This window comes from Bison bison, unplaced genomic scaffold (genome assembly GCF_000754665.1).
Source record: "Bison bison bison isolate TAMUID 2011002044 unplaced genomic scaffold, Bison_UMD1.0 scf7180017864484, whole genome shotgun sequence".
Lineage (NCBI taxonomy): Eukaryota > Metazoa > Chordata > Mammalia > Artiodactyla > Bovidae > Bison > Bison bison.
Window position 1 is genome coordinate 4,562,758 of NW_011495044.1, and position 12,335 is coordinate 4,575,092.

The window sequence follows — 12,335 nt, forward strand, 5'->3', positions numbered from 1 at the left end:
GGCGGGGGGGTAGGTGTGAAAGCGAAAGCCACTCAGTTGTGTCAGATTCTTTGTGACCCCATGGACTATACAGTCCATGGAATTCTCCAGGACAGAATACTGGAGTGGGTAGCCTTCCCCTTCTCCGGGGATCTTCCCAACCCAGGAATCAAACCCAGGTCTCACACACTGCAGGCAGATTCTTTACCAGCTGAGCCACAAGGGGAAACCCATTTTTTTGAGGGGCGGGAAGGGGGGCAGTGGTAAATTTGAGACTTCATGGCAGGAAAAATAAAAATCTTATGCACCTTTTTTTTTAATTCAAAAACTAAATCAAAAGGCATTTACTCAGTTACTTGGAAGTTAAAAAATTTATTTTTAATGTTTCTGATTAGTACACTACTGAAAAACTGCAATTAATGAAATGATAGTCACTGCTCTCAAGTATCAAACGTGTTAATATCTCGGCTGCAAGGGCAATGAAGCTACACAGGAGGCTTTCTAAATCTGTTGATCTGAAATTAGTAAGGGCCAGTTGCAAAAGCAAGCAGGTCACAGGCTGCTTACCACTTACATTGTGGTTCTCAGAAAAATTCCTTACATATGTAGGTATCCTATACCCATTCAGAATTCTACAGATGTTAGGTACTTAATCTTTATTGAATATACAGGATACCATGGGATATTAGGTAAACAGTGCTTCTCCCCATTTCTTTTTTTTTTCTATGTAAAAAAAAAACCTGAATACTATTAATTCCAGAGGTAGGAGGGTGAAATATTTGATTAGTTACATCAGGAAAAAAAACGAGGGACATTTAATGCAATTCCATCTCTTCCCTCTGGGGCTTGAGCCTGTCTACAAAGGTCATGCACTCTTCACTCCTGGAACCTTATCTGGGAATCTGCTAATTCTAAGATCCTTTTGCAACTATTTGGCTTGTCCTCTAACATTGTTTTTTTTAAAACTTCCCAGGTGGCGCTAGTGGTAAACATCCCTCCTGCCAATGCAATTTTTAATAATGATAAAAGGTAATCATTGAGCGTCTACCTGCCTATATTTACAAAAGGATGCCATTTATCAAGAACCTCAACATAAAACATATATACAAATCTATTTTCTATTTAACAGGTCTTTTTTTTTTCTTATCAGTATAACTGATAAGCAGTAGAATTATCAGAGGTAAGGAACCAAGAGAAAATCTAAGCACTCTTATTATCAATCATCTCACTATAAAGAAAAACCCAAATAACATGTATACAGTAGGTTATCAAACTTGGGAAATGAATAAGTTAACTGAAATATTTTAAGACCTGTCTCCATGCTACGTAGCTTCAGTTGTGCCCATTTCTTTGCGACCTTATGGACTGTAGCCCACCAGGCTCCTGTGACCATGGGATTCTCTAGCCAAGAATACTGGAGTTGGTTGCCATGGGAGATCTTCCTGACCCAGGGTCAAACCCTTGTCTCTTATGTCTCCTGCGTTGGCAGGTTCTATCATTAGTGCCACCTGGGATGCCCATATTTTAAGACATCAACATACAAAAGGCCTGAGGCTTGAACTAAAGATATATCAAAAGTATAAATAAAAACTGTTTTGAAACTCATTCTTATTCCAGAAACACACTTAACAAAGATGTGATCCTTGTTAATTTTCTACTAACTTAAAGCAAACAAAATCATAAATGTTGGACATGTAAAATGAGATATTTTGTGCATCTAAATGGAAACATCAATCCAAATCCATCAATCTGTTGGTCTTCAACTGACAATTTTTAAATAAAAATTTTCTTCTTTGTGTATCTCTATAAAATGCTAAATTCCAATGTTTTATAAATCTAAAATAAAGAGTAATTTTCTGTCAATAGTCCTCAGCTCTAGTAACCAGTAAACAAAATATAAGCAAAGCTCTACTATATACCAAGGACTAGAAGCAGATTATTAATTTCTATCACAGGAGCTCTGTATAAACACTGTTATTCAAAGCAATATTTAAAAACAAGTACAAAGGGATACTTTTAAAACTCTATGTTAAAATTCAAGAATCTTTAAATAAAACATTAAGTGCTAATGGCTAGTTTTTATTATTCAAAGGAGACCAGAATGACTGTTTATTTCACACAGGTGACATTCACAAAATTTTAACCCATAAAAATTTTTAATTCTCTTAGAACTAAATCCTCCTTCAGTAGTCAGTATAGTTTTAAGCTTACCTTCTTCTGTTTCTACTGGCTGTTGAGATAAAATTTTAAGAAGAACAGGATTTTTCCACACCCCTTCCTTGGTAACATGAACCAGTATTTGTAGGTTATTATTCCCAAATTCCAATAACGCATCATGTGACTCCTAAAAAAAAAAAAGCATATCCAGAAAACAGGCAATATAAAGTCTTTTTGCCTTTTCAATATATCTGAAAGTCTATGAAAAGCCCTGTATCTTGGATTTCTTAAAAATAAATAAGCAGGGGGAAAAAAAATAGCTATCCTCAAAGTTTTATGAAATTCTGTTGCTGCTTTTAAATAATGAAACTAGGGCATTTTCACTAAGTTAAAGAGTACCTTTAAAATGTTTTCCTGAATTCCCCTATGTAAAATTATCACCATAATTCAGTTTACATCCTTGAATTACTAAATTATTTTAAGGTCACTGGCATAGCTTTCTTTTAAAAGATTCTGCAGTATTCACATAGGCAACCTATTCCTTCTAACATAAGCATGACAATGATATCTACTGTTATGTATCTTTTTAATTGTTTAAATTCTTCTATCAAAGGACTTTAAACGATAGATGGCTCCAGGGACTTTAAATGCAGGGGCCACAGGTTCAATCCCTAGTTGGGAAACTAAGATTCCACAAGCTGAGCAGCATGACCAAATAAACAAATAGAGAAAAAAAAATTTTTTTTAATAACCTCAAATAGAGTCTTCAAAAACTATGGTGGAATTTTAAAAATAATTTCTTGTTTAAGGTAAAACTATCCGAAGTCCACATCTTGAAATCTACAATATAGAAATACAAGTGCAAGATGTTCACTCTAGCATTATTTACAATAAACAGCAAAGAGATCTGGCCAAATAATTTATGGTGCAGCCACATAAGAGAATCCCAGGCAGTCATCAAGGAAGATGCAATCCTAGACATATGCAATCCTAGACACATGTCCATGATAAAATCATTAAGTTAAAAAGGTTGCAAAACATAGGATCTCGTTTTTATTTAAAACCCCATTTCAGAATGTATTTTTATATCCATAAAGAAAAGGTCTGGAAGGGTTACACAAGCTGTAAATAGTGGTTGAGAATGCTCTCTGCGGCCTGCCTGGTAAAACTATTCTCTTACCAAAGGTATCCTCAAAACATATTCTGATGCCTTATCCATTTTTACCTAAAATAAGAAAACTTCCATTTTTCATGCTTTATATTTCTACAGGGATTGTGTCATATTTTATCTGTACCTCTACTGTATTTATTTTATTGAACACATATTCAGAAATGTGAATATATATATCCTAAATTGTCTGATAAATATTTTAACAAAGTTGTACAAGCAAGGAGGAAGGCAAATATTTTATTTAGGCATAAAATCTAAAAAAAGAATGAAGAAATCTAAGGAGAGATACTAAGAAAGTATCACTCTGCAAAGGGATACTAATAAAAAACAACAGTAACAGCCCTAATAAAAGAATAAGTTCATTTGCCCTTCTAGAATTAAAATGTCTTATGCCAGGGCAAAACTACTGGCAGACCCCAAAACAAAGAATGACAAAATCAATATGCTCTGTATGAAAGATGATTTTAACAACTGTATGAATATGTGAAGAGTTAGGACATTATAGGGATTAGAACATAACAAAGAATTCATCTTAAACAGAAAATCTAAAGAGTAACAATTATGCAGGAACTGGCGATGAACAGGGAGACCTGGTGTGCTGCAGTCCACGGGGTCGCAAAGAGTCAGACACGACTGAACGACTGAACTGAACTGAACATTATATCATTTCAATTTGGATTATACAGTCAAGAAGAAAGAAATTTTCAAATAATGAGGTGTGTCTGTTAACACACAAACCTTGGCTTATGCCTGCATGAAACAGGTCCAGGCTACTATGGAGTTTGCGTCCTTGAGGAAACAGTTAAACAAAGCAAGTTCTAGGTATAAATCTAGGTGTTAACTTTAGGCAAGTTAATTCACCTCTCTATGCCTGCCTCCCTATTTATAAATTGTGGTTCAAATGATCTCTATGTTATATAAGGTTTGCAATTTGATTAAAACATACAAAATGTGAAAACAATGTAGAGCACTGTTTGCCACATAATTAATGATAATAACTGAATGATAGCTTTTTTACTTATTAAGTCTGTTTTCTTTAAACAGTTTTTCTATCTCCACTGCTAACAGGTAAATTTGCTTTCTATTGCTGGCAGTACACTTGCTTTTTTTCTCCTACCTTACTCTCCTCTCCCCAACTTGCTATTTTCTGATCTGCTCATCTGAGAATGCTTATTATCAAGCCAACAGATGAACTAACATAGCTCTCCTGTAAGTAAAATGCATGAACAGAATCCCTGATGACTACTTTTAATTGTTAGCATTGTAAGTCCCGGAAATTTTAGGGGAAATTACTAGATAAATGTATCATGAATGAACCAAATAGTATTGTATAATAAACATATACAATTTTATATTTTAATAGATTTATTCTGTCTAAAATTTTGTTTCTGAAGAATGAAAAATTTTTTGTTGACTTCTAAGCTATGTAAAGACTAACAAAACCAAATGAAAGGAAAAAAAAAACAATAATTTTTAGGATACTCTCTTCATCTGGAAGGCCTCTTTCTCATTCCATGAACTTAATACAATATATAATGAACTTGTTTTTGTTCTAAGTTTCCAATTTCAGTTTGCTGGGAGAAATTAACTAGGTGTCTTAGATATCCAAACAGAGACCTTTTTTGAGGCCAAATCAACCCACCTGTAAAGACTGAAGGAAGAGTACCCAGGCTTCACATGGCAGTTCACTTTCAGACACTGAAAGCAGTAATTCAAAACAACTCCTAGAATATGAAAAACTAAGTCAGTATATAACACTGGTTATAGTCATAATCAAGTACAGTATGACAGTGACACAATACACATTTTAGATATATTTAGACTATTTCAAATTTGTTTTTTACTCTTCAAAATTTTATTCAACATTGTTATATTAACTTTTCAACTTTAAAAAAGAGAAAAAAGAAAAACTATGAAGCTTTAGAGAAGGAATAATAGGATTATAAAACAAGGAATGTTTGTGTTCCAAAAAAAGTATGATGTTAGAGGTCTGGGATTTTGGAAAATAGGAAAGAAAACAGTTAAGACCACAGAAAAGTAAAATCGATCATCCAGACTAAAATTTATCCTACCAACAATCTGTAAACTGAATCAAGGTGATTCCAGAACTAAAAACTAACAGCTGTTATATTTTTTCACTCTGCAAATAAAATACATTAAAGGTGTAATTCTGTCTGCTATTAGGCAGTGAAGTATTAAAATATCAACTAAATCGTTATGGGCTCTTAGGGTGGTAATTTTACACTGTGCCCTGATACTTTCTGCTAGTAAAACTCAAATAATACAACTGAGTTGCAGAATTTCACGGTAATTCCCTCAAAGACCACTACACCTTCCAGATACTCTGTCACTTCAGTTGATCTATACCTAAGGACAGAAAGAAAATGTTATCAATCTAAGCCTGAGGAGAAAAAGAGACTGTAGGGGCAATTAAATATCAGGCTGCTTGGCTGCAGTTTCACTTATACTTGTCTCCTAAAAATGGGAATATAAAGGGGTCAGAGCAAAGGAAATTTCATTCAAAGGTATGACCCTTTAAACAATGTGATGCCATAGTAAAGAGAAGTCCGGCAAACATTACAACCAAAAATACTCAATTTTAACAGTGATTTAAGTTCTTAAACTTACAGTACTAATCTGCCAAGCACTAACAGGACATCTTCACACTCAGTAGTTAAATACGGGCGAGCACTGGCGAAGCTTCGGATGGCAAGCCGATACACCTCCAGGAGATACACAATATGTTCTGATGCGTTCTTGTTGCTTGCATACTGCAACAAGGTCTAAAAAATAAAGTTTTAATTATTTTAAAAATAAAGACAATGAAACAAACAAGACTATCTTTGTTCTCAAATGCACTACCCCTTCCCTTTTTTCTAACAGATGCACACTCCTTTTATTTGGCACTAGTTTCTTGAGAGAATTCTATTTTCATCACTTAATGAATTGTTTCTGTTGAATTAAAGAAAAGCCAGAACTGCTCTTTTGACATGAGAATAAATCTACGAATAGAGCCATAAAATGCTGATAGTTGTTCTCAATAGAGGTCTGGAGTTATCATCTCTGAAATTTAGTAATTAGTTTCATTAATACAACACTAAATTGAGCACCAACCACGTACCAATACAATGGCTATCCAAGATTATGATTCCTGCCTTATACAAAAGACATTGCTGTGTGTGGCCCTTAGCTCTTTTTTCCCACATAGGACTGATTAGGCTTAATTTACACTTACTAATTTATAAAAGGTTATGGTTATATTTAATGAAGTTATTTCGAAAACTAACATAAATGCCAGATGCTCCAAAATCACTGTGGACAGTGACAGTAGCCATGAATCAAAAGAAGTGCTCCTCAAAAGAAGAGCTATGACAAACCTAGACAGCATATTAAAAAGCAGAGACATCACTTTACTTACAAACGTCCTATAGTCAAAGCTATGGTTTTTCCAAAAGTCATGTAGGGATGAGAGATGGACCACAAAGAAGCCTGAGCACCAAAGAAATGATGCTTTCAAACTGTGGTGCTGGAGAAGACCCTTGAGAGTCCTCTGGACAGTAAGGAAGTTAAACCAGTCAATCCTAAAGGAAATCAACCCTGAATATTCATTGGAAGGACTGATGCTGAAGCTGAAGGTCCAGTACTTTGGCCCCCTGATGCAGAGCTGACTCATTAAAAAAGACCCTGATGCTGGGAAGACTGAGGGCAGGAGGAGCTGGGGGTGACAGAGGATGAGATGGTTGGTTGGCATCACTGACTCAAAGGACAGGAGTTTGAGCAAACTCTGGGAGATAGTGAAAGACAGGGAAGCCTGGCGTGCTGCAGGTCTTGGGGTTGCAAAAAGTCAGACACGACTTAGCGACCAAACAACAACAATCCCAGATGCCAGTTTATTTGTTTACAAAGGGGACAGTCATATTAACACCTAGAGTACCTCATTCCCCATATTTTGATATAATAGGTTTTCTGGTGAGTTAAAAATCTAAAACAAAGGAAAACCAGAAGGCCTGAAAAATTACATGTTCAAATCACAATGGAAAGCTGGCTTCTCTTCTCTTTGGACAGTGTGGAAAATAGGCTAAGTTCTTGTTTGGAGTCTCTCTAGGTTCCACAAAGTTGCTCTCCCTTCTAGTAATATACTTCTTTCCTCTAACAACTGAATAGGTTTTGCTTATGCTTAATTGATACATGCTTAATTAACAGGTTAAGACTTGAATTATCCAAGTTTCCCGCCCCCTAGAAAACACATTCTGACTGGGTAGGTAGGCAGTTAAGGCTACTTCAGTAACAATCTCTTCAAGGATTCCTAACTTCCTGTATTCTGATCTTTCTGCCTAGCAAAGTACAAATAGCTTGGTGGTATTGCAGGATTCCACTGATTTTCTGTAGTTTTTTCCTGTAGTTTTTACAAGAACAGTCCCTGTATCAGTTCTGATAATTAAGTACTGTCTTGATTATTAAAAAAAAAAAAAAACAGGGAAACTAATGATAAACCATTATATCATATACTTTATTAAAAGCTCACTTAACTTACACACTGAATTATCTGATCATTGCATACTTGAATGATCAAGATACTTAAGCTATTAAGTTGGTAAGAAAAGTAATTGCGGTTTCGCACTGTGAATTTTAAATCATTATAACTAGGCTCAAACACATTTTCATTAATCAAAATAGGAACCATTACAATCAATGCATTTTTGCCAACAAGAAGTTGGTTTGTTTATTCCTGTAGCATAAAAATCCGTGCCTGGAGATTCGACAGACTCTTGGAAAGTATTTTCTGCCTCCTGCTGATTGTGGATGCATTTTCCCTGCAAAAAGTTGTTGAGATGCTTGAACAGGTGGTAGTCGGTTGGTGAGAGGTCAGGTGGAAAAGGCAAAACTTCATAGACCAATTCATTCAACTTTTGAAGCATTTGTTGTGTGACGTGTGGTCGAGCATTGTCGTGGAGAAGAATTGGGCCCGTTCTGTTGACCAATGCCGCCTGCAGGCATTGCAATTTTGGGTGAATCTCCTCAATTTGCTGAGCACACATTTGCCGGGATTCAGAAAGCTGTAGTGGATCAGGCCATCAGAGACCATGACCCTTTTTGGTGCAAGTTTGGCTTTGGGAAGTGCTTTGGAGCTTCTTCTCAGTCCAACCACTGAGCTGGTCATCACCAGCTGTAATACAAAATTTATCTTTTGTTGCACATCACAGTCCAATCAAGAAATGGTTCATTGGGGACTTCCCTGGTGGCCCAGCGGCTAAGACCCCGTGCTCTCAAAGCAGGAGGTCTGGGTTCAAGCCCTGGTCAGGGAGCTAGAACCCACAGGCTGCATCAAAGATCCCACGTTCTGCAACTAAGACCAGGCACAGCCAAATAAACAAATGAAATAAATTAAAAAAAAAAACGTTCTTTGTTGTTGCACAGAATAATAGAAGACAACACTTCAAAAAGACGATTTTTTTTTTTTTTGCAGTCAAACACCCACTAGCTGAGCTTCTTCCAATTTGCTTCAAATGCCAAACAACTGTAGAATGGTAGGAGTTGAGTTCTTTGTCAACTCCGCATGTAGCTGTAAAAGGATCGGCTTCGATGAGCCTCTCAATTGGGCACTGTCAACTTCAAGAGATAGTGAAGGACAGGGAAGTCAGGCATGGTGCAGTCCATGGGGCTGCAAAAGAGTCAGACACGACTGAGCGACTGAACAACAACTTCTGACGGCCGGCCACTATGCTCCTCGTCTCCAAGGCTCTTGTCTCCTCTGCAAGACTTCTGGAACCACCACCGCACTGTGTGTACAGGAGGGGGTCCTGGGCCAAATGCGCTGTTGATGTTGAGTTGTCACTGCTGCTTTACGACCCATTTTGAACTCGAACAAGAAAATCGCTCTAATTTGCTTTTTGTCTAACATCATTTCCACAGTCTAAAACAAATATAAAATATACAGCAAGCAATAAGTCATTAGCAAAAACCATAAAGTGACAAATGTGCATGAAAATGATGTATAACATAACCACATTCATTTAAGAATATACTCCAATTTCAAACAGCAAAGTTCAACAATGCAAAATCACAATTACTTTTGCACCAACCTACTATTTCAGTACATCCATTCAATTAAGTATCTTGCTGCTTTACCAGTCACTTTAGAGAAGTGGATTCCTTCTATATTTTCAGAAGAGCATTATGTCCCCATCTAATCAAATCCCAAATTTTAATAAAATAAGAAAAAACTGAATGATAACAGAGGATCATAAAACTGATCCCATAATAATCCTTTCTAGCTAAATGAGTGAAGAGAAAGCATGCAGAATTGTGTGCTTATTAGTTACATAAATAAGACTTCATACTTGCTGTTCAGTCCCTAAGTCATGTCTGACTCTTTGCAAATCCATGAACTGCAGGCTTCCCTGTCCTTCACTATCTCCTGGAGTTTGCTCAAGCTCATGGCCACTGAATTGGTGATGACATCCAACTATCTCATCCTCTATCGCCTCCTTCTCTTCCTACCCTCATCAGGGTCTTTTCCAATGAATCAGCTCTTTACATCAGGGGGCCAAAGTACTGGAGCTTCAGCATCAGTCCTTCCAGTGAATATTCAGGGTTGATTTCCTTTAGGACTGACAGGTTTATCTCCTTGCTGTCCAAGAGACTCTCAAGAGAGCCTTCTCCAGCACCACAGTTCGAAAGCATCTCTGGCACTCAGCCTTCTTTATGGTTCAACTCTCACATCCATACATGACTACTGGGAAAAAATCAAAGCTTTGACTATATGGACCTTTGTAAGCAAAGTGATGTCTCTGCTTTTTAAAGTGATGTCTCTGTTTTTTAATACTCTGTCTAGGTTTGTCATTGCTTTTCTTCCAAGGAACAAGCATCTTTTAGTTTCATGACTGCAGTCACCATCCACAGTGATTTTGGATTATTTCACATATCTCTTAAAAAATCTCTTAAAATCTATGTCAGAAAGAAACTGTTTTAGGTCAGCAAATTACTTATTTTCTGCATTGGTTAATCTGAAAACCAGAAGGCTTTACAAATTTATATTCAGTATCAGAATTTATGTTCCATAAGATCAGGTAACATCTTACCAACCTTAGTAGGCCAAACACTCCTCCACTCACTTCCATCTCCATAGGACATTCAAGTCTCATTAAATGTTTACTGAATAAATTTACCATTTTACTGAATAAATTCATCATTCTATTCATTTGCCAAATATTTTTTCATAGCCTACTCCAGTAAGGAGCTAGGTACTAGGGGGAAAGACACAGGGGCCTATCCTGGAGCTTTCAGAATGAGTCAACACAACCTGACGGTTGAAACCACATGTGCAAATTAACCAGCTGCTGGCCACCATGTGCAGAGAGAAGCGCGGAGGGAACAGAGACGAGGCTGTTCTTCTCAGAAGCTCCTGCCACCAATCTAGTATCTTCTGACACAGACGTCCAATTAAGCCTCCCAAGTCACACAAGATTCAATACCCTGTGAGTACTTATGTTTACATCTTCCCCTATACTTATTTATATACTTTTTATATTCCCAAATCTTTTCCCCCTTATATGTTAATCACATTAAAGAAGTGTCCTTTTCTGCTATATTTAAAATGGAAACCAGTAAGGTCCTACCGTATATAGCACAGCGAACTCTGATCATCGTTACGTGGCAGCCTGGGTGAAAGGACAGTTTGGGGGAGAATGGCTGAGTCCCTTTGCTCTTCACTTGAAACTGTTACAACATTGTTAATCGGCTATATTTCAATATAAAACAAAAAGTTAAAATGGTTAAAAAAATTTTTTTTACAAGGGAGGTGTCCTTAACATATCCACTATGTGCATACTCTGGACACTGAAAGAACCACTGGAACAATCTTCTTTACTATCATCGTTTTTAAGAACGCAAGATTAAACTGAATGAATTATAGCCATCCAAATAACATTACTTTGCCAACAAATGTCCATCTAGTCAAGGCTACGGTTTTTCCAGTGGTCATGTATGGATGTGAGAGTTGGACTGTGAAGAAAGCTGAGCGCCAAAGAATTGATGCTTTTGAACTGTGGTGTTGGAGAAGACTCTTCAGAGTCCCTTGGACTGCAAGGAGGTCCAACCAGTCCATCCTAAAGAGATCAGTCCTGGGTGTTCTTTGGAAGGACTGGTGCTAAAGCTGAAACTCCAATACTTTGGCCACCCGATGCAAAGAGCTGATTCATTGGAAAAGTCCCTGATGCTGAGAGGGATTAGGGGCAGGAGGAGAAGGGGACGACAGAGGATGAGATGGCTGGATGGCATCACCGACTTGACGGATGTGAGTCTGAGTGAACTTTGGGAATTGGTGATGGACAGGGAGGCCTGGTGTGCTGCAATTCATGGGGTTGCAAAGAGTCAGACACGACTGAGCCACTGAACTGAACTGAAATAACATTTTTAAGTAACTCATGTAAACAAAATTCCATCAAAAGCAGAAAAGAAAAATGGGAGTCTTTTATTTCTCTTTAGAAATTTAAATTTTAGACACCAACAAAACTAAGAAAAGGGCAGTAAATGATAATTATGACTCCCTCAAGTTCATTGGCATTCTTCAGAAACCAAATTATGACCAAATTAATGGCCTCTTCTCTTTGTTTCAGTAAACTTATTTATTCTACTAAAGTTTACTATGTAGCAATAATGTGGAGGGTAAAAGAGATGAAGACTCCATTCCTGCCCTTAAAGAACTAAGTACACTTAGCCCAATCAGATACCATCTTTATTTTAAACATTCTCACAGGATGTTCTCATTCATATCTCAGGCAGATTCTCTCTCAAGTCCTTGCTATATACCTCAAATGCCTGTTAGACATTTCCATCTGGATGTCCTATTCAAATCTAAAATTCAACATGGTGAAAACAAACATCTTCCCCAGCAAATATGCTCTTCCTCCTATGTTCCATCTGTCTCTTTTCAGGAGCCAGAGCTAAAAAAAACTCTCTCTGAAATCACCACACCAAAGCTTATTGACTCAATGGCAAAAACATTAATACCTTTGTCTCTGATCTT

The 12,335-nt window shown here is 36.9% G+C and overlaps 1 protein-coding gene across 1 annotated transcript in view; it reads right to left on the reverse strand.

Moving 5' to 3' along the window:
• The window catches only part of RLF (rearranged L-myc fusion), an 81,460-nt gene that overhangs the window by 43,631 nt on the left and 25,494 nt on the right, over positions 1-12,335 (reverse strand). The window contains exons 2-4 of the mRNA XM_010862724.1: positions 5,936-6,090; positions 4,950-5,031; positions 2,191-2,323 (exon numbers count right to left, since the gene is read on the reverse strand). Of these exons, the coding sequence (XP_010861026.1) occupies positions 2,191-2,323; positions 4,950-5,031; positions 5,936-6,090 (370 nt within the window). The remainder of the gene's footprint in view (positions 1-2,190; positions 2,324-4,949; positions 5,032-5,935; positions 6,091-12,335) is intronic.